A 24,473-nucleotide genomic window follows, 5' to 3' on the forward strand; every position below is an offset into this window, starting at 1 on the left:
GAGGCATTTCAACTGTTTGCATTTTCACCTTTCCCTCATTCCTGCCGTTACTCGCTTCACGATGAGGTCTTTCAATTCACTGTTCACGTGAAATCCCTACTCACCCGGTCTGCGGAGACAATGAGGCTTGAATGTCGTGGAGATGATGCTGACTAATCATATGTCCTGTGGTGTAGGGTTGAGAGGAGTGTATACATGGGGGTAGGCGAGGCTATCTATCGTTTATGGCCTATAAGGCTAAGCGCATAGTGATGTCAATGTTAACAGAGAATCCGTGGCTTGCTGGCCTAATAGTAGCTGCGCGTCGACCTTGGGAGGTTGTTCATTGTTCCGCGCGTTAGGCTATCCATATCATTACTATGCGATCAACAACCAGCGAAGGCGAATTGCAAGTAGAACCCAAGTCGTTGAAGTTCAAGGAAATCCTGCGAGGTTTTAGATGGATCAGATAGGCAGATTGAACAGCGACATAATCACAAATCACAAATCACGCATTGCCTTGAAGCCTCAGTTGATTGATTGCGCAATAGTCTGTAATTCATCTTCATGTCATGTAAACTAGACTTTTTTTTTTCTCATGTGGAGTACTTCGTCGATTTAACATTAACCACATGTTCATCAACCCCCTTGTAATTCAGCGAATACAACAAAATCAACAATCCCTCCGCAAATTACCCAAATGTTCCTGAATAGTAATGAAAAAAAGAGACATAACCATCAACACTTAGCAACTTCCCACGTTACCACCCTTTTTAATATGTTCCAGACCTAGAGCAGTTACCGAAGCCCTTGTCACATCCAGTGCTGCACGACCAGGGATCAGTGGAGCATCGACCGCTCTGCTTGCAGCAGCACTCGATCGACTCGCCAAAGGGGTTCTTGTACCCGGCACAGGTTTGGCCGCCGTTGGCAGCTCCGCACTTGCCGTCCGTGCTGACCCTGGGAAGAGGTGTAGGTGCAGCAGTCGAGGTCTCACAAGGGGTGGAGCTGGGCTTTACAACGGTGGAGAAAGAGCTCGTGGCGTAGACTGGAATGGTATTGGAGCTCGAGGATGAAGTGGCGCTGGGCGTGGCGGCTGAGGAAGACAGGCTCGCGGAGGAGACTGCAATAGAGCTAGAGGTCGTATCCAGAGTGGAGCTAGGCTTCTCAGCAGAGGGGGTTGAGCTTGCAGAGTAGACTGAGAAGGAGCTGACGGTTGTGCCTGAAGTGGAGCTGGGCGTTACAGCGCTGTAGGAAGAGCTCGCGGGGTCGCTAGCTGAGCTACCGCTGGGGGAAACGGTGGAGGAGCCAGAGCTGAAGCCAGAGGGAGAAACAGTAGAAGTGCCCGATGGGTCAACGGTAGAGCTGACTGTTGGGTAAGCGACATCGGGGCCAGTCGGATAGCCGTCCTTGGTAACAGATACAGTGGTCGAGGCAGAGTAATCCCCAGTGGACGAAGCGTGGCTGGTAGAAGCGGAAGTAGATGAAACGACCGCGGAAGAGGAGACACTTGACGAAGGAGCAACAGAAGAGGTGGAGTCCTGCTTGCTGGAGACCGAGGAGACCGAAGCGGACGAGACCGAAGCCGAAGAAGAGGCCGAAGCCGATGAGGAGCCGGAGGCTGATGAGGAGATGGAAGCTGACGAGGATACGGAGGCCGATGGGGATACGGAGGCCGACGAAGAGACGGAAGCCGACGACGAGACAGAGGCCGATGAAGAGACAGAAGGGCACTTGCCGTAGACAGGGTTGCAGTCAGGACCGCAGTGGCCGGCGGACGAGCCGCACCATCCGTACGCAGAACAGCACTCAGAAAGCACACCTTCGATGGTCTGAAAGCCAACACAAGTGTAGCCCTTCTCACCACCGCAAGTTCCATCACGGGACGGTTCGCCGGAAGTGCTGGGGGTGGCAGACGGAGCAGTGGAGACGGAGCTGGCACTGGAGCTGACAACTACTGAAGAGCTAGAAACGATGGTGGAGCTCGAGATGACTGAAGACGAGGCGATCGAAGAGCTGGTACCGACTGAGGAGGAAACGGTAACACTGCTGGAGCTGGCTGAGGCTGAAGACGAGGCGCTCGAAGAGCTGGTGCCGACTGAGGAGGAAACAGTAACACTGCTGGAGCTGGTTGTGGCCGAAGTCGAAACGCTATCCACGATGACGCTGGAATGAATACCAGAAGGACCACAATTTCCAAAGCCGGCCTGGCATCCAGTCTCACAATGGCCTGGGGTATTTCCGCAAAAGCCGTACTGAGAGCAGCACTCGCTGGGGAATCCCTCGTTAACGAAACCAATGCAAGATTGGCTATTGCCGGTAGCACCGCAGCTGCCGTCAGTTGACGTAGGGCCAGTAGGAGTAGGAACAGGACCAGTGGAGGTAGCAGAGACAGAGGCTGAGGGAGTAGGAGAAGCGCTGGGCTGGGTTCCACACTTTCCGAAGCCCGCCTGGCATCCAGTTTGGCAATGACCCTCAGTGTTTCCGCAGAACCCGTACTGGGAGCAGCACTCACTCAGCAATCCCCCGTTAACGAAGCCAATGCAAGATTGGCCATTTCCGGAAACGCCACAGGCACCGTCAGTCGAGGTAGGACCAGTAGGGGTGGCAGTGGGGCCAGTGGAAGTTTGGGTGGAGCTAGTGCTAGGAGGAGCAGGCGTGGAGTCACGGTACCAGTTGGCCTTGGGGTCGTTCAAGCACTCGCCCATGGTGACAGCGGTAAGACCCTGGGAGTAGAGGTAGTCGAGCATGTAGGAAGTGAGGTTCGTAGCGCTCAGCTCGTGGATATCGTGAGCAATGGCAAGCCTGTCACCGTCATAGGGTTCCACGTTGCGGCTATCGATGCCCTTTTTGAAGTTATCCTTTGCGACTTGGATCGTTTCCGTAGTGAGCTGGTTGTAGTCTGTCTATTATTAGCGAATGTGTAGTTGAATGAGTGGCTTTGAGAATCGCACCATCGGTATCCAAGTCGAAGTACGAGACGACATAACCAAGTTGCTCGAGAATGCCCGGGCAAAGTCCAGTGCAAGAAGAGTAGGGTGGGCGCATGTAGGTAGGGTATTTGCCGATGATGTTACGGATGGCCATCTCGTTCTTGATCATCTGGTCGTACACTTGCTCCTGGGTAATCTTGCTTAGATCCTGGTGAGACCATGTGTGAGAGGCGACTTGATGACCTTCGTTGTACATTTTCTGGATGACGCCCGACCAGTTCTCATCGATCGCACCCTTTCCAATGTTGTTGCCGGTAATGAAGAACGTTGCCTTGGCATTCTTGGTCTTGAGGAGGTCGAGCAGGCCATCGGTGTAGAGGTATGGTCCATCATCGTAAGTAAGGGCAACGGTGCCGGGCTTTTCGCAGACATAGATACCACCGCCACCATATGGAATGCTCCCAAGCTGGGGGCGAAGGTCGTTGCGAGTGGACGTTCCAGCAGGTGTCTTGTTCGCATCACAAGCCGGGCCAAAGTCAAGCAAACAGTCAGGGGCCTGGCAGTGCAACTTTGAGGTACCACAATATCCCTTGAATCAATCAGTATATGGCGTTGCATAAGATCTGAGTCTTATACATACGGCACCGGAGCAGCATTCGTTCGCAGCGCAAACTTGATTTCCACCCTCGGGACCACAACGACCGTCGGTGCTGTCACGAGCATGGAGACCCCTGTAAGGCTGTGCATCACGAGGAGCCTCGTGAGTAGCGAAAGGGTTCCTAGCCCTCATATGCTTCGGTAGGCCGAAGACTTTCGGGGCTCCTTCAAGACCTCCATGAGCAGCGACGAGCGGTGCCACCAACGAGGCGGCGATGAAGTCCGAGAAACGCATATCTAGTGGAAACTGTAATGTAGGAGTATTAAATTCTTTGGTTTTAGAAACGACGATAAGGTTGATAGGTAGCGAATGTGTCGACAATGTCGATTAGAATTAAGGTGTAATACGAATAAACGAATGACGATCGCAGCGAACGTACGAAGACGAGCAAGACAAAGGAAGATCTAGAGAGAGGAAGGTAGGCGCTAATACTTATACCGACAATGCCAGCTTAGGGTGAGACGTGGCGCACCTGGGGGGAGGAATGGTCCCCGCTAACTCAGAGCAGTCATCACAATATACTCAGAGCCGAGAGCGCTAGTCTCGAGAAACTTCCTGGAATACGAGGAGATACTAGAAGCAGTACATGGCTTAGTGGGATCTGGAGTCTACAGTCAGTCGTTCAGACACAATATAGACCCTCTTGCCTTTTCTTTGTCTGATATCTGTGACTAGATGACCCCAACAAACAACAAAGACCTGAAGCTCCAACAATGCATGGGGATGTTATTCCATGACTGGCCAGGAAGGCGAACAGGGCTGATCCCGCTCTGGGTTAATGCTCGCGCGGACTAAAAATATGAGCCGAGACTTGGGGTCCTGACAAGGCATCCTCGCGTAGAGGAACTCGGGACAAAGACAGGACGATCGCCGCGGCCAAGTCGAAACAAAGCAGCCACAAATCAGGGGTGTATCTAGCTAGGGCTGAGGAAGGGGGAGGACAACAGGGATAGAGCGGGCTGGAGAGCGGCAGATAGTCGGCCCCAACGTCGAAAGGAGAAGCGCACTGTTGTTCTGGGCTCTTCGGCCAGGGCCGTTCGCGATACAGTGCCGTTTGTTTCCGATTTGCACATACATGCTATGATTAGTATACTAGTCCCGAAATCCGTGTCTCTTACTTGATGTTGACGTCCTGTCAGACGTTTTTGCGGCACATCGCTTCGCACCCCCAGATTCGCAACCCAATAATTCGCATTTGCCAATCATGACTCGCAACGTCACATCACACAGCGCGTGCAGAACACGAGGGCTGTAATGCGGGATTCCTGGCCGGATGAACATTGCTCGTTCCGTAAAAAGGACATTCGATAATAGGTGCAGCATCAAACATCGGCATCGGTTCAAGTATCTTCCACCGACGATGATTTGTTGCTAAAAACCCCTAATGGCCTTCATTTCCACATGTGGCGCTTGGCACCGAGTGCCAAGTTCAGGCGGAAGCGTGGCTTACCCTCCGATGTTCAGCCCATGTCATCCAATACTAAGTCGGGGGCGGCGCATGTTCCAAAATAAAAACGTTGAGGTTGCAGTTCGTACTGTTGCTCCGTGAAGATTGCAAAGCACCTTGAACAAAGTCATCGATGAATTGTGACTAGAGCACAAACCAAGCACCGGAACCACGGCGGATCGTGTCTTTAAGATAGTGACATGGAGTTGGATAGCTGCATGTTCTTCGTGCTATTGAAATATGGTCGCTAGAGACTGGGCGCACCACTCAACAACCTGGATGACGTGAAAACTGTGATAGCTAATAGAAAGTGGGTATCATTAAGTGTGTGGTTACATCGCTAAAAGGAACTGATAGGTACGTCATAACTGTTGTATCGCTCTTGCTAGGTCCATGAACGTTCCGTCCCACTATTTCTTTAATATTCGCAGTAGAGGTGTGATCCTCGCTCTTTTGCTCAGCCCTACCCGGTGTGGTACCTTGCCCTTGTTGTTTGGTGAATGGCTCACAAGTTCTGTTGATCTTTCTGGGGTTTGCGAGGCTGCAGTAGCGGGAGTAGTTTTCGGTGGTGATTTAGCAATGGGTGCTTTCTTTTGGTTTTCAGGCTCACTCCCTTGAGCGCCGTTTGGTTCGACAACGAGCTGAATCTCTGCAGATATTGTCGGAGGAGGAACGGGGTTTGATTCGACTGACGGAGGCACTTCAGCATGCTCTTCCCTCCCTATACTCTTTCCTGGCAATTCTATGATAGTGTCGGCCGACAGAGCAGTATTCGCTACTTTTTTGGGCCGACCTCGACCTCTCTTCTTCTCAGATGTGGCCTGGGGCACGGCCCGCTCCTCTACGAGAGGTTCCGCTTCTGGTTGGTCCAAGGTGGTCTTTCTGCGCTTCGGCTTCTTACTTGGAGTCTGTCCTAAGCCATGAGTTTGTGCATCATCAGGCTTGCGCCCTTGTTTGGGTATGACCACCTGCACCTTCGGGCTCTTGGTCTGAAGCGCCTTGGAGGGCTCATCTGTTTTTGAGGCGTTGATATCATCGTTTGCAGGTTGTTCCGGGATTATATCGCTTGTTGGCAGTGTCGATTTAACAGTCTCCTGCCGACCATCAGGATCCGGTCTGCGGTACTCGTTCAAGCCACGCATAATCACATGAATAGTGTCCTGGTCCACTGACGGAGTTTTGTGGTTTACTTTCGATACTAGTTTCTTTTTGGGTGTATTATGTGGTGCGAGTTCGTCATCACTAATGCCGTTGTTGACTAGCCAGTCCACAGTTTGTGTGACGTCACCGCTGTTCTGCTCCAGAGCCCTCTCTGTCGTGGAAGGTGTGAAGCCCATATCACAGATCTGCTGGATCTTTTGAGGTGTTGTGATTACGCTTGCATCACTTGTTACGGCTGTCGTCTTGCGCCTTTTGGAGACCCTCTTAGCCAGCTCAGGCCTAACCGAGTCTTCAATCGGCTGTTCGATACCAGCCCTAAGAGACCTGGAGCGACTAGGACGTGGCTTGTACTGTTCTTCGGGAAGGCCAACGGCAGCGAGATCATCGTCAGAGTTAGACATCAATATGACCTCGCTCTTTCGTGGACGAGATGAGTTTCTGGCCTCTTGTTGTATATTTCGATGCGATTCCGAGGATGCTGTCCAGATCTCTGAGCGTTGGACAGAGGTTGCTTCCCAATGCGGCGCCATGACTTCCTCCGGGTTGATCTCGTCACGTTGTATTGTGTTTCTCAGTTGACTGCCTCGCAGACGAACCGATGAGCCCCGCCTGCTACGTTGTGATACGGAAGATTGGTGTGTCTGCCGTGGGGTTTCAAGTCGAGCAGCTGTTGTGATATTCGAAGGAGTAGGCTCTTGATTTATCAAATCGAACTCTTCACTAGTGTTCGTAGGTGAGAATTTCATCATGTCTGACCATGGTACTGAGGGCTCAGGTGGGAGCTGGTATGGCGATGTTTCAGCTCCAGAGTCTCCTAGCATCGCTGGAGCCGTAACACCCTCCAGCACGCGTTGTTGGGTGAGAGTGGCATTCGGGACGGTACTAGATGGCTCTGGGAATAACATCATAGGATCGTGAGTGACATAGTTGTCGCGCATGGTGCCTTCCAAACTCCAAATTGCTGGGTTAAAAGGTGACATCTCGGCTGTTGCATCCTTGGGCAAATGATCATGTACCGGTTCTGTGGACGCACTGAAGACGGACTTGGATCTCTTGCTGTAGGTAATGGATCCGTTGCCCTTTGGTGAAATAAAGTCTGGCGATTTGCGCGGATTGGCATTAGCCGCCGTCTTCCGTCTCTTGCTTGGATGCTCGGGTAGCGACACTGACGATTGCGGCTCATTTTGACTCGGTTGAGACTGGAGATGGGCACGGTGCGCTTGCTCAATTGCTCTCTTCAACGATTCTGAGGTCACATGTTTAGCTCGTCGAATGCATGAAGGATCGGTGACTAAACCTACCAGTGGAGCCCGTGCCGGATTGGGAGGTCTGCTGTTCTGGCGCGCCTGGTTGTTTCGCCGCCGGCATGTCAGCCTCAAGATCATCGTCGAGGTCATCGTCAGAGTCCTGGATCACCCGCATCTTCGTACTTCATAGTCAGAGTACTGGTTGTCCGGAAGAGTTTTGAGGCGAAGTTGCTTGGTGTGGGGTGCTCTCGTTCTATCCATGTCGCGTCCGGGCATTTCGCGCTAAGCACGCAGTCCCGTGATGGATCTTGCCGTTTCCGGCGGGCCGTCACTCCAACTCTCCGCCTCATCTCTTCACCCACAATTGTTGTATGGACCATGGACAAATTCGCGCCCAACTCAAGCGACCGGTCTAGTGAAACACCGACGAATTCGCGCTTCACAGCGCAGGCGGCAACGGCGGAAGATCTGCTCAAGGCGCATACCGTTGGCCTGGTGAACCTCAATGACTATCGCAAGCGACGCGCCGAAGCTCTTGATCGCAAGGAGCGAGGTGATTCTACCGTCAGTTCAGGCAACACTACGCCATTAGATGGGTATGAATCTCGGCACAATCGCATTCACGTCGCAAGCTAATTGACCAAGTACAGAGCATCGACGCCAAAACCCGTCTTCAAGAAGAAGCGCAAGGTAGCCAGCAAAGGGAAGTTGTCCTTTGGCGTAGAAGACGACGAGGAGACCAACTCGGATGTTTCGAAAGCCCCTACTCCTCGCGAAAGCACTCCAACCGATTCGTTCTCCATCATTTCAGACGCAGATGGCAAAATCGTCAAAAAGAAACTCGGCGCGAGCTCGAGTATCGGACTCAAGCCCCGGGTCATGACCAAGACTGCATTGCAGCGTGAAGCACAACAGGCAGAGCTTGCACGGCAGGATTTTGTGGTCATGCGCGAGGCTGTCAAGGCGACCGAGGTGGTGATACCGTTTGTATTCTACGACGGCACCAATGTCCCCGGCGGGCGTTGCAGAATGAAGAAGGGCGAACAGATCTGGTTGTTCCTTGACAAAGCCAGGAAAGTAGGGGCTAAGTTGAGTGTTGGTGGCGAGAGGAGTCGAAGCGATTGGGCTCGGGTCAGTGTCGATGACCTCATGCTTGTCAGAGGGGAAGTCATCTTGCCGCATGTAAGACGAAACATAAGAACTCATCTTCGACATTGACTGACGTCTATTGCAGCATTATGAAATCTATCACTTCGTCTTCAACAGGGTGACGGGGTTCCATGGCCCTCTATTTGATTATTCCGCGCAACCCACCAAAGCAACCCCAGTCCCAGCAGACGCGGAGGCGGAAGATTACCCCGCTACCTACGATCCACTGAATCAATCTCGAAAGAACAAGAGCAAGGAATCGACGATGCTGGACAACGAACTCGAAGGATTTGGTGACGACCCGGCAATGACCAAGGTCGTGGACAGACGGTGGTACGAACGAAACAAGCACATTTTCCCCGCAAGTGCCTGGGCAGAATACGCTCCTGATAAGGATCTCTCGAAGCTCCAGCGAAAGGACACTGAGGGGAACGCATTCTTCTTTACCTAAGCCGCTCAGCCTAATCATGATACGATGCAGTCCGAAGTTGTTCTAGACTGGAGACGCAGATGGCGAGCTGGTGCTGGGTGCTCCGCGGATTCTAGGCTTAGCGAAGTGTGCCTTCGTAGGGAGCTCACGGCGGGAGACTTTCCATGGCAGAGCATGTAGCATACACTGCAGAGTAGTACAGAAAAGGAAATGAACATCGCGGTTGCAGGCCAGTAACCAATAATGTCAAGCTGACTCGACCATGCACATCATCGGTGCTGCGTGATATTCAGGGTCTGGAGCGGTGTGACCCAGGCTGATGCATCTACCATCCGCCGTCCAACAGGGTCCTGCCACTACACCTGCGATCTGTTAGTTGCCAAAACTGTGGCAAGAAGTCGTGTGAGAATGATCACGCTGCTGGAGGTCGGTAGGACGCTGTGGGTGCTGCAAGGCATCGCCACTTGCACCTGATTGACAGCTCCCGCCCGCTCATGCACCATCACTCAAAGAGACGTCGCGAAGCCGAGAAGATGGCTGCCACGCCGTGATGCTGCGAGAAGATGTGCAAGGATTCGCCGAGCTTTGACAATGCTGGAGAAAACGGGTATATAAACGGAAATTTCTACACTTGTTGTGCTCCTTTTTTTCAGTGGAGCGGACAAAGAGGCTCTCTGTCGTCATTGGGCCTTTTCGCAACGCACCAACCACCGTCTTCGTGTCTTAACATCGATAACTCCAGACTCTCCAACACCACGCCGATAGCACTGACAAGCGACCATTCCGCTCCAGTGTGCTCCCCCTTGCCTACAGCAGCATCTTCCCCTCTATATGACAGTCCATTTAACCATGTTGCAGGCGCGCATTTATCAAGCCCCGTCTCATCCAATGAGAATGGGCGACTGGACCACACCCTAAAGAGTCGACCTCAACGCGCTGATTACACTGGTCGCATGGGATTCACTCGGACTCAATTCACTCGCTTGGAATTGACCCTCCCTCCCTTCCATCTTTCCATTGCTATATATCTTTGCTTTTGGCGCATACGCCTGTGCAAGGTGCATAGAGCTCATTATCTTTCTACATTCGGCATAACAGCATCTCCACCAACGATCATACGTCATGAAATTTGGGCACAACCTACCCAGGAATCAGGTTCCGGAGTGGGCATCGTCGTACATCAACTACAAGGGCCTTAAAAAGCTTGTCAAGACTGCCGCTGAAGCTCCGAAGAAGGGCTCGGATTTAGATCTAGCAGGTAAGCTCTATCAGCCTCCAATCCACGGCCCTAGCAAGGACAAGTTTGTGGGGCTTGTGGGCTATATCGATACGATGGATGCGATAGGCAGACATTCTGACAATACCCAACAGAGTTCTTCTTCTCTCTCGATCGTAATCTCGAAGACGTCGATAGCTTCTACAATAAGAAGTACGCAGAATGCGCTCGACGACTCAGGCTTTTGCATGGCCGCTATGGACGGGTCACACAGGTACCAGAGGGTATCGATAAGGATGAGGCACAAGACTTGATGGGCGCGCTGCTCGAGCTGCGCAGTCAAATGCGGAAGCTGCAATGGTACGGCGAGGTCAATCGCCGAGGGTTCATCAAGATCACAAAGAAGCTGGACAAAAAGGTACAGACCGTGTGCCTACAGGAACGCTATTTGACCTCGAAAGTCAACCCTAAACCGTTCGCACATAATCTACCTCTGAATCAAGATATGAAGGCAGTCAACGAGTGGCTTTCGGGCCTCGGCGACGTTAAAACCTTCGACGATAGCGGTTCCACTCATTCTTCGGCTTCTCTGGGCAGGGTCCCGGGTCGCTCGCTGCACCTTCCTTCCGGCCTTCTGGACGCAGTGGATCTGGCAATACGTGGCGACAAAGTCAATGACCTCAACCAACACCTTGATGAGGCTTCTGCAAGTAATGGCGTAGCCAGCTCTTCGTACCAGCAGATACTCCTCAACTTCCTTCAACGCGCCATATCATGCCGATCTAGATTGTGCATAGATAGGCTGCTGGAGGACATTGAATCTCTTGACGAGGAGGACGACATCAACAAGCGTAATTGCATACATCGTTTAGTCATCAATATTGGCCGGTCAAAGAGCGGTGGAACGCTTGGAGCTGACGGTGCTCTACTACAAAGTTCTGGGGAAGCCCGTAGCTTCATAATACCTGCGACTGATCCAAATCGCCAACCTCGACCATGTACGACTACCGAGGAAGAGTCGACCAAGCTCTTGAGTGCGAACGATGACTCAGTGCGTCTACTCGTATATCTGCTTGATAAGCTTCGGCCAAATCAGCGCATGGCGCTTCAGTCTCGCGATTCATACCAACGGTTACCGTTGCACTACGCTGCCCAATACGGATTTCTCGTTATCTGTCAGGTCGTCATCAAGCATATGCAGGACTGGGGCCAATTTGATGTCTCCCAGGGCATCGACTCGTCAGACTGGCAGGATAACGAGGGCTACGCCCCGCTTCATCTCAGCGTAGTTGGAGGCCACGCACTCACAACGAGAGCTCTTCTGGAGGCAGAAAACTGGCAGGGATCGAGCAAGAAGAAGCTCACGTCGAGGAAGACCATTTCTCAGTCAGGAGCAGCCCTGGCGCTTGCGACCCGGTCAAACTTCGTGGCTATCGTCAAGCTTCTGGTCGAGGCTGGTGTGAACGTTAACTACCAGGATGAAGGAGGTGAGACAGCTCTCCACATGGCTGCACGGTATGGTTACGATGAATGCGCGAAAGTCCTGCTAGAAAGTCCCCGCACCAACCAGACAGAAGTCGACATTCCCGAGAACACTTTTGCGTGGACTCCACTATTCATTGCCTGTGTCGATAACCACCTCCCGATCATCGAGATTCTGGTCGCGGCTGGAGCCGATCTGCAGAGGTGCGACAACTCTGGCTGGACGGCTAAGGAGCATGCCGCACTTCGGGGACACATGGATATTGCAACCAGACTTGATGAGCTGGCCCCCGCAACAGGCTCGCCACGTGCAGCACCCACGGACACAAGAATCGCTCGAGCAGGATCCCCTCCGCAATCGTCGCTTGATGAACGCAGATCCAAGAACTTGAACCGTGAGAACGGCAACGTTTTGCAGAAAGTGCCGGAACCCGTCAAGACGTTTGGCCATCGCTACCTACAAAAGGAAACGATGGTTTTAGTCAGCCTTGGTTCCATGGACATCAGAAAAGACATACCAGCTGTCAAACTCGACGATATCCCTCTTGCTGATGCTCACGCGACCCAGCTCGACACTGCGCTGTCAGTAGTTGTGTCGGCTTCGGGTGCTAATGGCGAACCCACTCTCATTGACCTACCAGTGCAGGATAACATCGCCACCGAGCCCATAACCTTCATGACCACCGATGTTTCTAAAGTCAAACTTCTATTCGACATCGTCCCAACGTATGCAGGGTCGCACGATCGCGTTGTGGGGCGGGGCGTGGCCCTGTTATCCACCATCAAGACTAGCATCGGCTCTAAGCGCATCTCGCTACAAGGTGATATGAAGGTGCCAATTGTCGCAGCTTCCACTTTGGACGTTATTGGCGCAGTAAATTTCAACTTCCTAATCATCACCCCTTTCGATCATCCAAACATGTCTGTTACCGAGCAGCATACCTACTGGAAAAAGATGGCGTCCACCATGGTTATTGGGCATCGCGGCCTTGGCAAAAACACCGCTTCGCGTACATCATTGCAACTGGGCGAAAACACCATCCAGTCTTTCATCTCCGCCGCCAATCTGGGAGCAGAGTACGTCGAGTTTGATGTACAGTTGACTAAAGACCATGTGCCCGTCATCTACCACGACTTCCTGGTCAGTGAAACGGGTATCGACGCACCAGTGCATACGCTCACCTTGGACCAATTCCTGCACATCGGTGAAGGCCAAAAGCCACGACAATCTCGCCCAAGTTCTCCAGAGCCGTTGCCAGTCCTTAATGGCACCAACGGCACGGACGATCGCCCGAACCCGCGAAGATTACGATCTTACTCCGTGGATAACTCAAAGCAGCGCAACATCCACATGGACCGCCAATTCGAGCTCACGGAGCGGATGAAGTACACACGGGACTTCAAGAAAAAGGGCTTCAAGGGGAACACCCGAGGTACCTCGATTCAATCGTCTTTCACCACGCTCGAAATGATGTTCAATCAACTACCCGAATCAGTGGGTTTCAACATCGAAATGAAATACCCCATGCTTCATGAGTCGGAAGAAGAAGAGATGGATCAGTACGCTGTCGAGCTGAACTCCTTTGTCGACACAGTATTGCAGAAAGTGTACGACAAGATGGGAGGGCGCAACGTCATCTTCTCGTCGTTCAATCCCGACATTTGCCTCATGCTGTCGTTCAAACAGCCCTCGATTGCAGTCCTATTTCTCACCGATGCGGGCACGTCGCCTGTGGGTGATGTGCGCGCTTCGAGTCTACAAGAGGCGATCCGTTTCGCGAGCCGATGGAACTTGCTCGGTGTCGTGAGTGCTGCTGAGCCGCTTGTGATGTGTCCAAGATTAGTCAAGGTGGTCAAGGAGAGTGGACTGGTCTGTGTTAGTTACGGGACGTTGAACAACGATCCTATTAATGTTATGGTAAGCGCCGCGAAAACACTATAATCTTGAGAACCACCCACTAAATCACCTCGCAGTTGCAAAGGAATGAAGGAATCGACGCCGTTATCGTGGACAGCGTCCTCAAAGTCCGGCAAGGTCTCCAAGCGCCGGGCCAAGCTATAGCTGCTGGTCATACCAATGGCGCGACGTTGGTTGTACCCTCGACTTCTATTCCTACCATCAACGAAGCCGGCGAGGCGTTGCAGGGAGGCCAGCAGTCAATCTGAATTGGGAACGGCAAATCGGAACCCATATTGTTATCATAATCTTAAGGGGTGTTTGGAAACCATGCACATATTGGAAGACGGGAACGGTTTTGGAATTCGGCAGTAGAGTGCTACAGGAGCTTTTCAATAGGCGTGTTTGATACAGAGATCGATCTACTAGAATTTGGTTTGACGCGATATGGTTGTCCACATGCGGTTCGCCCCTTGGCGATTTTTGATATGTGCCATACTATGATGCGCGTGCTCACATGACGACGCGATATTGGCCAGACTCGCGCGTGAAGCCGTACGAGAGAAATCTTAACTCATCAATCTAGCTTCTGAGTATTCCTGATAAGATTGAATATACATTCAGGACTTAGTCGGGTCGCAAGAAGCATAGCACACGAAAGTATGTATATGTTTTTGTTCGTTCATTCATTCAAGTCGTATATTCAAACTTGCGCTGCACGCTTGAAATTGAACCGGTCCATTCATGGCCCATGTCCTACCTCGTTTCCAAGGCCACGTTCAACTCATGTAGTCGCGTCCATTTACACATCGTCATTTACACATAGTCTCTCTCCGCACAGCTCTGGATCATGCCCTTGGTAGTAGCCTCATACTCGACCAACTCTACCTTGCCATCCTTCTCCACCGTGTTCGCCTGCACAAAGACCTTCCTCGGCGTCTTCTGTTTGAGCACCGCCGGCCGGACGAAATTCTCGTAGAAAGGCTCTACATCTGTGATTTCATCATACATCCTCTTAGCAGCCTTGACATCAGCGGTAGCCTTGTAAATGTGCAGTTTTTGAAGGTAGTCATCAACGGCGGGTCGGCCCAGATCGAGGATACGATCGCGTTCCAGACGAATGGTAAGGTCGGAAAGATCATCCTTCTCCCACTCGAGCTGGCAAAACTCGACGCCGGCGTTGAGGAAGGTGCGGAGGATGGAAAATCGGGCCTGCATATGCGCTTGACCCCACTTTCTGCTCTTGGGGTCCCAGAATTCGAGCGCAGCAATACCCGCGCGTGCCATCTGGAGATATGCTGTGAATAGCACATCGCCCGCCTCGCTGTTGACATCGGCTGTGCCATCACCGAAGCCAAAGAGTTTCAGGATAGGGAACTCGCAGGAAAGTGCCATGGCTACACATTCAGCACGGCATTCCTCGTACGAGGCGGCGATGGTGCCAAAAGTTGACCCCCAAGTTTGACCAGGCTTGTACCAGGTGGTGATAGGCTTGCCGGACAAAGGGGAGATGGGAGGATTCTCTTTGTCGAAATTGAAGACGTTGGGTTCAGTCTCTTGGAGAAGCTTGCCGCAGCCATGGCCGAGGAGCTCGTGTAGGCCGACCTGGACTTCGAAGGCAGGGTCGCGGTACTTCTGGTAGGTTGCGAGGTCCTTCTCCTTAATGAAGGGGATAGCCTCATTCGGTGCTTTGGCGGAGAGGATGTTACCGAGGGAGACGTTCTTGAAGCCAAAGTTTTGTCGAATGTCGTCATAATTGGGGATGTTAATACCGGCCGGGATGCTGTTTAGCGTTATTAGAGGAGCATAGGCGAGGAAGACAATTCAAGCACTTACCCACTGCCAGCGAATGTGAGAACCTCCAGAGAGGTGAAATCTGGGCTGAGAAACTTGTCCTTTTCGAAAGACTTATCCCAGGGCAATAAAGGAATGTACTTTGGCGCGGTTTCTACCAGCTTCCCAAAAGCTTTCGTCCGCTCCTTGTTCACCATGGCAACGAAGCCTTCCCACTCGCCTCGAATGCCGTGTGGATCGCGGTATGTCTCGATGAAGCCAATGTCCGACTCGACTTCGGGTCCCTTATCTTGAACCCAGGCCATCTGGCTCTTCTTGAAAGCTTGTAATGAGCCAGTCCTGAAGCTTTTCGCGTACTCTTCCATCATTTCGACCTCGTGGTCGTTTGCAGCATGCTTTTTCGCTTGCTCAATATGGTGTGCAATTGTGTCCATCTCTTTCGAATAGTCGCCAAAGACGAGCTTTACCTTCTTGCCGTCGTCTAGCGTCCATTCACTCTCCTTTAGGTCCCGCTGTTCGGATGATGGGCTGTCTAAAGCTGAAGCGATGAGGACGTCGAAGCCATCACCTGTCTTCTTGACTCTTGTGTTCTCTGGTAGCAGACCCTTGCTTTCGAGGAAGTCGCTTACACGCGCAATCTCCTCCTTTGTAATGTCCGGGCTGTCAGGGTAGTATGTCGATACATGGCCTGCGCCGGGGTAGCCCAGGTGCAGCTTGGCTACATCCGTGCCGGCGTATATGGCATCTTTGAACTTGTCGTATAGGCCTAGCGTCTCCTTGGACACGGTTGCCAGCGCCTTCAGCTGCCGAGGGTCTAGACGGGGGACGAACTTGGAGTCTCCGAAGGACTTGTAGTTGCCGTTGTTTCCTAGAAACTGCGCCGCGTAGTCGAGGTATGCATTAATCTCGTCCTGCGCGAGACCTGCTTCTTTGGCAAGTGCCGCGTAGTCAGCGTTGGCATGCCTATGTAGCGCGACTATGAAGTCATAGATGTGTTCGGATTCGGGTGAGACCTGGCGCAGGACGATGCGAGTACCCGCAAAGCAGGCTCTGAAGCTGGGTTAGCAGGCGAAGACGGTCGAAGGTATAGAGATCATGGTACCTCGAGATGTGGTGGGCGTAGAGCTTCTCCTTGTCGGATAGGGCGTCGAAGTGGGGTTTGATGGCGAGGGGGACGACGGTGGGTGGGCTGTCTGCCAAATACTGCTTGAGGGTTTCGGAATCTATATTGGCAGACATGTTGGCTGTACAGTGTTACGCTGTGTCTTGAGGATGGAGGGAGACTGATGGAGCTGGAGCGCGGGGAAGCACCCTGTCTGGACTGACGCACTGCCCCGCCAGCCCTCCAAGCGCGCGCCGAACTTGACGCGTTGACAGCACATGAATTTCGTCCAATCCGAGAACGAAGATTGGACCTTTTGCTCCCTAAGAGGCCTTGAACAGTTCAGAGGTCTTTTCCGCGGCAAAACACTGCACTATAACCATTCGGTGGACGGCGAACATGTCATAACGGAGTATGTGGAGTTTACAAGCAGGCCTAGTAGCCGCCGCACAGCGTATAGCATACTGGACGATTGGGAACGGGGATACTGAGCCTCTTTGCAGCCATGTACGCGACTGGATCCTTGGATCGTGTTCTAGGCGGTAGTTTCAAGAAATAGTCTGGCTTGTCTGAATGACGGGAAGTAAAGTAGTATAAACACTTCGTAACCCCACGTCAAAACACACCTCACAGGAGGATGATCAAGATGGGGATACGTATATCAATCGGTATGGGGAATAGACAAAGTCACGGCCATGAATGCGCCAATCGCTTAATGCAGTCAATTAAAATAACGATACAAGACAGGTTTTCACAGTAGGTACGTAGTCTTACAACCCAACCGCAGCACCCATGGACACAAGTCCCACAACCCCAACCAACAACGTCCACGATACGCCCTTGCCAGCAGCACCAGCAGCACTACTCGTGACATTGGAGACCACCTCCGGTGTACCCACCTTGGCGACGCCATCAATCTTACACACAGTCTGACACGGCTTTTCCGAGCTCTTGCGTCCAAACAACGACTTCTCAGCATCCCTCTTATCCTCCTTCTGGCTCCCCGTATAAGGCCCGCTCGTGTTAAACGTCATCTCAATCCACTGAATCTGAAACTCGGCCGAGTGGCCCTCGCTCATATTGCCGCTCCACTCGCCGCCATCGCTCCACATGTTGAGCACGAGGTAGCTCGACCTGCGGGGAACAGAGTAGGAATTGGCCGCGACCTGCTTGTCGTTGAGGAACCAGTAGCTGTTCTTGGGCAGCCAGTCGATGCGGTGCGTCTGCCAGTCGTCCCAGCGGGGCAGGTTGGTCGGCCCCACGGACGCGGCTTGGATTTCGTTGCCGGACTTGTCGACCGAGGGCTGGTTGGTGTAGCGGATTTGGTCCTTGGGATCGCGCGTCAGAATCTCCACGTCCGACTCGTTGGAGTCGTCGAAGAAGGTGAAGAAGCCTGCTACCGCGCCCTTGTCGCCTTTTACGCGGCCGTACATGCGCATGGAAACGTGCATGAGGTTCTTCTGGTGGTTCTCGATTTCGGCGGATGTCTGGTATGATTCTTCTCGCGAGGTGCGTAGCGAGAGGAACGAGACGTCTTTTTCTTGCCCGAGGTAGACGTTGGCGAGCGAGTTGTTCATGGGGACGGGGAAGTCATCTGTCGCTTTCTTGCTCCAGTTTTGGATGCCCCAGTCGGTATTCCATGCATCGCTGTTGAATACATTCGGCTGCCATGTGGGCTCCATACCAGCGACCTGTGTGCTGTTGATAAGCGGTGGTGCCTCGGTCATGGCACCTTGGATGTTCCGGAAGTCGTAGAAGCGGTAGTATTGGAAGTATTCGGGGGTTTGTGAGTTGGCACCCGACTGGACGACATAGCAGCTGCAGTTCGGACTGTTGTCCTTGGGCAACTCGTTGTTGGTGGTGGTATAGGCGTTGGCGGCGAGGGCAGGCTGGAGAAGAGCCGTAAGAGGCAGAAGCAAGGCGCCGAGCGGCGGAAGAAACGACATGGCGGTATTTAATCGATCGCTTGCTGACTTTGCTAATATGGAGGGGAAAGTAATGACGGACGAATTAATAAGGAATTATAGACAGATAACGAGGGTTTGCAGAAGAAAGGGACGATCGACGGCTAGTAGATGAGAGAAAGCGAGTGTCACCTAGCCATGAAAGAAACAACAACCACAACAAGAATAATGGCACAGTATAGAACCAAAACGGAGAGACTGCCCAGGACAAGGAAAACGTGGGATCAATAAGCTCATATACTCGCGCCGACAAGCCACCACCACCCGCTTACACGGCACCCAGTCACGAAGGCCGGAAGAGGCGTGCGCTGTTACAAACGGAATCTTCCTCTAGCCTGACAATGTCGTTTCGTTTCGTTTCGCCCTTCTCCAGCTTCAGCCCTCCCCCAACTTTTTTGCTCGCATAGCCACAACGAGTCTGGACTCGGGACTAAACTCCACGGCCTACAGGCCCTACAGGGCTGGTAGGTGACGATCTAACCCCCTGGCTTAGCTGCATCGGGGGGTGCGTAGCGTGATTTGCACGGGCGGGAGGGCCAGCGTATCGCCAAGGGGCTTTGTACGAATCTCACTATTGAGATGGAAGACGGAGGTATACGAGCGTCGAAGCACATTCTGCTGAGCTTGGAGAAGCTTGTCGACAACGGGGAGGACGACGAGTATGCAAGTTGAAGAGATGAGGAGGACGAGATGCAGGGGGTTGCACACACACCGTCTCCAGCCACAGCACACGCGGCGCGGACAATGCAGCTAACGCCCCAAAATAGCCAGGCCAATATTTCATAGACTGCGCGCCAGTGCCCAAGGGTTGGTGAGACGATATATGCCGTCATGGCCAGTCTCACTCACTCACCCGAGTGGAGCGTTTGTTGCTCGCTTTGCAGGTGCTAGAGAGCTACCTCCTGACTACCCACGACACGGAACACCGGCAACAAACTTACAACCTAAATGTTCAGCCCCATGGCATCTCACAGATGATCCCCAATATTCCTAGCTAGTAGTGGAAACAATAACCTGCGTGGTTGAAACGTTAACGCCACAGTGACAGTTCAGCTCAAGGGGCCCAACTGCGACAATGACTAATAAATGAACTTGCTTGCCTGTAGCTCCAGATGCTAGTAAAATAACATGTGATATCGTATTCATACATTGGGGTACCACTAACGCGTCAATGCACTATCGTACAGCTGTCATGATGCAATCCGTATCCATTCCATCCGTCCCTGGGTATTCACTTCTCCGCCTGGTAAAGAATGCTTGTCCCAGCATATACACGCCGATTCAACCGGACAACCACCTCTCCATCCTCACACACTGCTAGCCTGTCATACAACTCCTGACGAAACGTATTGTTGTTGCTTCGAGTGGCTCTTCATCTGGCCCTCGTTCGACTCGTCTACATCGTAACTCAATTATCAAGCTTCGCCCACTACAGGAAGTACTCTCCTCGGCCACCCCTACCAGCAGGAACAGCACGCTTGTGATCGGGCACGGCTGAGAAAATCTGGAACTCGGGTTTGAGATCTTCGCCGAGGTTCATAATAGACGCTACATTACCGCAGCGGTAACAGTAGTTGGGTGCAGACCAGACGGTGACTACGTCCTTGTCCTTGAAATGGTACTTGTAGCCTTCGTTGACTAACTGATGGGCTCGCGCAATGAGCTGCAGACCGTTCACGTGGTTGAACTGTTGCGAGTTTTAGCAGGTAGGGACGAGGGGAGATGGGGTGGCATATACCTCTGAAGACACCTTATCTCCGAACAACCAGCCAGCGCCTCGAGGCGAAACAGCCCATGTGTCGACGTCCTCGGGATCACTCCACACCAAATCGCAAAAGGCTCCTTCGTGCGGAATCTCCTGGGCTCGCGCAACAACGCGAATCTGATCCAGTGTACGAATCTCCGGGCTCAAACCACCATGTACACAAAGCACCTTTCCGTCTACAATGGCGGCTAGGGCTAGAAAGTCGAACACTTGGCAACAAGCCTTCCAGACGGATGCGTTGCCGTACTTTGTTTGGCACTCTTCGTAGAAGCCGTAGACCTGGGTAATCTGTCTGGACTCGTGATTTCCGCGTACCAAGGTAACGCGATCTGGAAATCTGGGTTGGTCAGTTTGCAGCTTCTTGCGATGCGAGTGGCGGAAACGTACTTTGCCTTTAGGCACATGAGCAAGGTGAAGGTCTCTAAGCTAAAGTACCCCCGGTCTACAAAATCGCCCAGGAAGATGAAGTTTTGCTGCCCATTGCCACCCACTGTATTCTTGGTCGAGTCGGCATCCGAGGAGCCAAAACTCCCTCTATCTTGAATACTTCTACTGCGGCCCCGCTCTTCCTCCTCTTCGTCTCCCCCGTCATCTTCCCCGTCGCCCCCAGGGGGACTGACTGGCCCTGTGTAGTTGGGGTCGCGCTGGAATCTCCGCTTCATCTTGCGCTTGACCTTGGGATCTGTTATGCTTGAGGGAGGCTCGAGGTCTGCAGCGTTGATGGTGCTGGGTAATGTAACTGGGGGAGATAAGGGTGCGGTGGGGGCGTCATTGGGCATTCCTCCAGCAACGCGGAAGAGCTCGAGCAGGTCGTAAAATTGACCGTGGATGTCGCCGCATACGGTGACGGGGGTTCGGACGGGTTGTATGTTGGATTCTGGGGTGATTTGTCAGAACATGTACAGTACCTAGAGTTGTGCTTTGTTTGAATGGTAATGGGTATGCCATGTCCTCGGTCTTGCTCAGGTGTTGTTGCTTCTCAGACTCACCTTCCATAAGACACTCCTTGACTATCTCACAAAGGCGCTTCATATCAGCTTCGGGCAGGTATTTGCACTGCTTTGCCTGCTCCAGCCATTCGTCGGGGCCTGCACCTTTTGCGAGGCGCGCGGGCCCTGGCTGCGGAACATCGCTGTCTTTTGGCATATTGCAAACGAGCGTCTGTCGACGAGGGCAAGGAAAGGCGCAAACTAGGGGGGACCAGCACTACGAGGGCAGCAATGGCGGTGGAAGGGCAGTCGGTCGTGTGACGGTGGGGGGTCCAAGGCGTGACGATGCGGTGCACTGGGGTATCATGGGTCGCTAGCGCTGGCAGAGAAAGAAGAATACGATGAATGAGGGAGAGATGGCGTCCTGAGCAGCCGCAGCAAGCGAATATGCACGATGCGTTGGGGTTGGAGAGGGCCGACTTGGTTGTATAGAGAGAGAGGTTCCCGTGGGGCGGCGGCGGCGGCGGCTGCATGGCCTGGGCGCTGGCAGACAAGGGTGACCTTCACTCTCGCATCCCACCAACAGGGCGCGCCTTCTAGCTGCGTCATTGTCTGAGCTTCTTCATTTTACAAAAGTACCCCCAGGTAGCTTCTTCGCTTCCAGTCTTTTGATCACCTCTTGGGGCAGTCGCACCTTGGCCGCTATTTCTGCCCTTCGACCTTGGTTCAATGTACCGTCCTACCAATCGCCCCTCTACCCTCCATCTCGCTCCCTCAACGCCACTCTCAGACGCCCTATAGACCTGGACAAGGTTTCACAGTGACGTGAACGGCGGCAGTGCTTTCTTTCAACGCCCTCGATATTCCGACACCCTCGATCCACCGACACGGACACGATAAATGGCACCCCCGGCTGGCGTCAACGGCGTCTTGCCCGTCAGCGTCCTCCAGAAGAATGCTCCCCCACAGGCGCCTCGCGGGCCCAAAGCTGCCCAGCCACGCCTGAAGCTCATCTGTCGGCGACTGCCTCCAGGCTTGACCAAGGCTGAGTTCGAGAGCCTACTGGGCGCCGAGTGGAAGTTGGGAGCTGGCAAGATTGACTGGATGAATTATAAGAAAGGGAACATCTCCACAGAGTATGCATGGCCCTCTCACTTCTCGTCACACTCCTTCTAACCCTGCTACAGTGCCGCCAAACCCTCTAGGCCGGCCCGGGCATACCTACATGTCACAAAGCAGGAGCACGTCAGAGTCCTCGGGGACCAGATCCGCGCCGCTACTTTCAACGACGCCGCAAAGTCATGGCAGGATGGCGCCCTCATCGGCCCTCCTACGCTCGAGTACGCCCCGTACCCCAAGATGCCAGGCGGACGCCGCAGGAACGACAACCGACAGGCCACCATCGACCAGGACCAGGAGTTCAAAGACTTCCTCGAGAGCCTGACAAATCCCATCACGAAGCCCGCTGCCCCCGAGAACGAGGCCCAGAAGGAGAAGGTCAAGACGACACCCCTAATCGAAGCGCTACGAGAGAAGAAGGCGAACAGGGACAAGCCAAATACAAAGGCCAACCGATCAGGTCGTGGAGACGGCAAAGACGACACTGCAGATCGCGCTGAGAAGAAGATCATGGCCAAGCCAGGCAAAGAGAATGCGCTCAACGCAGGAGATAAGAACCGCCGACTCACAAAGGCTGACAAGGCTCAAGCCACCAAGGAAGCAGTCAAAATCCTGAACAAGGAGGCGTCCTCTTCCAAGACGAATGCTTCGACTGACAAGGCTTCCGCTAGCCCAGCTCCAGAGCGCAAGCGCGCCAATGTTGCGCTTGCTAAATCGATGCTCCAACGCGATCTCGGCGTTGGACCAGCTCCTAACCGTCGACGCGGAACAAAGCGCGAGGTTGCCTCTGCTGTGTCAGACAGCGTAGCTCCGGCCAAAGATGCAGTCACAGCAGACCAGAAGGCGAAGGAAGCATCTGCCACCCATACTGCTGCAGCTTCCACCTCCGACCAGACGGCACAGGCACACAAGAAGGAGCGACCAACCCGCGCCGAACGACGTGCATTCAAGGCTGGTTTGACAGACAAGTCGAACAACAAGACTGGTGCCGAGGATGCAAAGGCGACGCCAACCAAGGCCCCGGCCCCTCAGATCCTAAAGAAACCCCAAACTGCACCTGCTACAACTGCACCCAAGGGCCCCGCTGCTTCGCGAGCTCCACCCACCGAACCTGCCTCTGCCAGGAACACTCTACCTTCAAAGCAGCCAACAACTCCAGCGAAGACAGAAGCAACACCAACCGCGCCCGCCGGCGTTACTGCGAAGGCAGCGCCAGCTCCACCAACTCCTTCCCCCACAAGCAAACAAGCGTTCCTCAAACATGCGAATCCATCCCAAGGTATCACCGAGCCACTCATTGAGGAGGCCTTGAAAACCTTCGGGGGCATCGAGAAAGTCGAGATCGACAAGCGCAAGGGCTTCGCGTATGTCGATTTTGCCGAGCCCGAAGGTCTACAGAAGGCAATGGCTGCCAGCCCCATACAGATTGCTCAAGGTGCTGTCCAAGTCCTCGAACGCAAAGAGAAGGTAGCCAGGAACGCGAACCCTCGCTTCAATGGCCCTCCGACAGGACCAGCCCGGGGCGGTAGGGGTGGATTTGCATCTCGTGGACGCGGCGGTCGAGGAGGCGCCAGGGGCGGGGGTCATATCGTTAGCGGTCCGGCTACAGGGGCTGGTGGCACGACGCCTGCTTCGCCAGCTGCTGCTGCTGCTCCTCCGGCTCCTACACCCGTTACCAGTGCTGATGCCGCAACATGAGGCTCGCCTTGACATCGTCACAGACTGGCGAAACACGAACTCAACACCATTGCTATGATTCGTCATCCAAGCTGTAGTTCTGATGGTACACTACTAGTAACATCTCCAACGCCCTTGCTATATGGACTACGAAGACATACGGAAGAGTCGGTCCATGTCTTGAATAGCTCCGTATCAGCTTATTTGTGGATTGAGCATCATCAACAAGTATACTGACCAGGCATGTTATCACACCGCGTGGGAAACCCGGCATGCTGAGGGCCGGTATTGACAGAGAGCATGCAATATGAGGAATGACAGCACGGCACATTATGGCGGTTTAAGACAGACTATGTAGTAGCTCAGTACGATGCAAGTTAGATAGATAGCGAATAGTCAACGAGATATGAATAGGAGACTTTATCTTGCCAGTCTTGTCCCTTCATTGTTTGACATACTATATTCTGTAAAGAGTGTATCGAATTGCACTAGATCAAAACTAAACACTAAACACTAAGCTAAAC

The 24,473-nt window shown here is 53.2% G+C and overlaps 8 protein-coding genes across 8 annotated transcripts; 3 read left to right on the forward strand and 5 right to left on the reverse strand.

Moving 5' to 3' along the window:
• Positions 1-511: 511 nt before the first annotated feature.
• K460DRAFT_370641 (carbohydrate esterase family 4 protein) lies at positions 512-4,159 on the reverse strand. The gene is made up of 3 exons (XM_040934204.1): positions 3,553-4,159; positions 2,934-3,501; positions 512-2,881 (listed from the first exon to the last, which is right to left on the reverse strand). Exons 1-3 carry the CDS (start codon positions 3,802-3,804, stop codon positions 753-755), a joined length of 2,949 nt encoding a protein of 982 aa, XP_040783235.1. The 5' UTR covers positions 3,805-4,159; the 3' UTR covers positions 512-752.
• A 1,020-nt stretch (positions 4,160-5,179) lies between these two features.
• Positions 5,180-7,647, reverse strand: K460DRAFT_321001 (uncharacterized protein). Its single transcript, XM_040930462.1, has 2 exons — positions 7,480-7,647; positions 5,180-7,424 (listed from the first exon to the last, which is right to left on the reverse strand). The coding sequence occupies exons 1-2, from the start codon at positions 7,598-7,600 to the stop codon at positions 5,428-5,430; spliced, it is 2,118 nt and encodes a 705-aa protein (XP_040783236.1). The 5' UTR covers positions 7,601-7,647; the 3' UTR covers positions 5,180-5,427.
• A 105-nt stretch (positions 7,648-7,752) lies between these two features.
• On the forward strand, positions 7,753-9,252 carry K460DRAFT_420557 (uncharacterized protein). Its single transcript, XM_040938086.1, has 3 exons — positions 7,753-8,021; positions 8,076-8,607; positions 8,660-9,252. Exons 1-3 carry the CDS (start codon positions 7,804-7,806, stop codon positions 9,023-9,025), a joined length of 1,116 nt encoding a protein of 371 aa, XP_040783237.1. The 5' UTR covers positions 7,753-7,803; the 3' UTR covers positions 9,026-9,252.
• Positions 9,253-9,758: 506 nt separating this feature from the next.
• K460DRAFT_420558 (GDPD-domain-containing protein) lies at positions 9,759-14,147 on the forward strand. The gene is made up of 3 exons (XM_040938087.1): positions 9,759-10,262; positions 10,376-13,620; positions 13,677-14,147. The coding sequence occupies exons 1-3, from the start codon at positions 10,127-10,129 to the stop codon at positions 13,866-13,868; spliced, it is 3,573 nt and encodes a 1,190-aa protein (XP_040783238.1). The 5' UTR covers positions 9,759-10,126; the 3' UTR covers positions 13,869-14,147.
• A 166-nt stretch (positions 14,148-14,313) lies between these two features.
• Positions 14,314-16,632, reverse strand: K460DRAFT_398621 (dipeptidyl-peptidase III; the record flags this gene model as incomplete). Its single annotated transcript, XM_040936208.1, has 3 exons — positions 14,314-15,382; positions 15,436-16,443; positions 16,496-16,632. 3 exons carry the CDS (start codon positions 16,630-16,632, stop codon positions 14,416-14,418), a joined length of 2,112 nt encoding a protein of 703 aa, XP_040783239.1. The 3' UTR covers positions 14,314-14,415.
• Positions 16,633-17,286: 654 nt separating this feature from the next.
• Positions 17,287-18,441, reverse strand: K460DRAFT_267792 (glycoside hydrolase family 16 protein; the record flags this gene model as incomplete). Its single annotated transcript, XM_040927530.1, has 1 exon — positions 17,287-18,441. A coding segment is annotated over one exon (1,155 nt), but the record flags the coding sequence as incomplete, so codon positions are not given.
• Positions 18,442-19,888: 1,447 nt separating this feature from the next.
• K460DRAFT_359257 (serine/threonine protein phosphatase-like protein) lies at positions 19,889-21,370 on the reverse strand (the record flags this gene model as incomplete). The annotated part of the gene is made up of 4 exons (XM_040932185.1): positions 19,889-20,146; positions 20,198-20,561; positions 20,612-21,101; positions 21,214-21,370. 4 exons carry the CDS (start codon positions 21,368-21,370, stop codon positions 19,889-19,891), a joined length of 1,269 nt encoding a protein of 422 aa, XP_040783241.1.
• A 255-nt stretch (positions 21,371-21,625) lies between these two features.
• On the forward strand, positions 21,626-24,379 carry K460DRAFT_321019 (uncharacterized protein). The gene is made up of 2 exons (XM_040930463.1): positions 21,626-22,289; positions 22,341-24,379. Exons 1-2 carry the CDS (start codon positions 22,054-22,056, stop codon positions 23,968-23,970), a joined length of 1,866 nt encoding a protein of 621 aa, XP_040783242.1. The 5' UTR covers positions 21,626-22,053; the 3' UTR covers positions 23,971-24,379.
• The last annotated feature ends 94 nt before the right edge of the window (positions 24,380-24,473 follow it).

The sequence above is a fragment of the Cucurbitaria berberidis genome (genome assembly GCF_010015615.1).
Source record: "Cucurbitaria berberidis CBS 394.84 unplaced genomic scaffold K460scaffold_6, whole genome shotgun sequence".
NCBI classification, from domain to species: Eukaryota; Fungi; Ascomycota; class Dothideomycetes; order Pleosporales; family Cucurbitariaceae; genus Cucurbitaria; species Cucurbitaria berberidis.

What these genes read in the sequence shown, in the direction of transcription:
- K460DRAFT_420557 (XM_040938086.1), top strand. Translation starts at nt 7,804, where the DNA reads ATGGACAAATTCGCGCCCAACTCAAGCGACCGGTCTAGTGAAACACCG. An exon ending in AACACTACGCCATTAGATGG is followed by an intron (nt 8,022 to 8,075) that starts GTATGAATCTCG and finishes GACCAAGTACAG; the next exon opens with AGCATCGACGCCAAAACCCG. An exon ending in GGGAAGTCATCTTGCCGCAT is followed by an intron (nt 8,608 to 8,659) that starts GTAAGACGAAAC and finishes CGTCTATTGCAG; the next exon opens with CATTATGAAATCTATCACTT.
- K460DRAFT_370641 (XM_040934204.1), bottom strand. Translation starts at nt 3,804, where the DNA reads ATGCGTTTCTCGGACTTCATCGCCGCCTCGTTGGTGGCACCGCTCGTC. An exon ending in ACGAATGCTGCTCCGGTGCC is followed by an intron (nt 3,502 to 3,552) that starts GTATGTATAAGA and finishes GATTGATTCAAG; the next exon opens with GGATATTGTGGTACCTCAAA. An exon ending in CTTCGACTTGGATACCGATG is followed by an intron (nt 2,882 to 2,933) that starts GTGCGATTCTCA and finishes AATAATAGACAG; the next exon opens with ACTACAACCAGCTCACTACG.
- K460DRAFT_420558 (XM_040938087.1), top strand. Translation starts at nt 10,127, where the DNA reads ATGAAATTTGGGCACAACCTACCCAGGAATCAGGTTCCGGAGTGGGCA. An exon ending in CTCGGATTTAGATCTAGCAG is followed by an intron (nt 10,263 to 10,375) that starts GTAAGCTCTATC and finishes AATACCCAACAG; the next exon opens with AGTTCTTCTTCTCTCTCGAT. An exon ending in ACGATCCTATTAATGTTATG is followed by an intron (nt 13,621 to 13,676) that starts GTAAGCGCCGCG and finishes ATCACCTCGCAG; the next exon opens with TTGCAAAGGAATGAAGGAAT.
- K460DRAFT_321019 (XM_040930463.1), top strand. Translation starts at nt 22,054, where the DNA reads ATGGCACCCCCGGCTGGCGTCAACGGCGTCTTGCCCGTCAGCGTCCTC. An exon ending in AAAGGGAACATCTCCACAGA is followed by an intron (nt 22,290 to 22,340) that starts GTATGCATGGCC and finishes ACCCTGCTACAG; the next exon opens with TGCCGCCAAACCCTCTAGGC.
- K460DRAFT_321001 (XM_040930462.1), bottom strand. Translation starts at nt 7,600, where the DNA reads ATGCGGGTGATCCAGGACTCTGACGATGACCTCGACGATGATCTTGAG. An exon ending in ATCCGGCACGGGCTCCACTG is followed by an intron (nt 7,425 to 7,479) that starts GTAGGTTTAGTC and finishes ATGTGACCTCAG; the next exon opens with AATCGTTGAAGAGAGCAATT.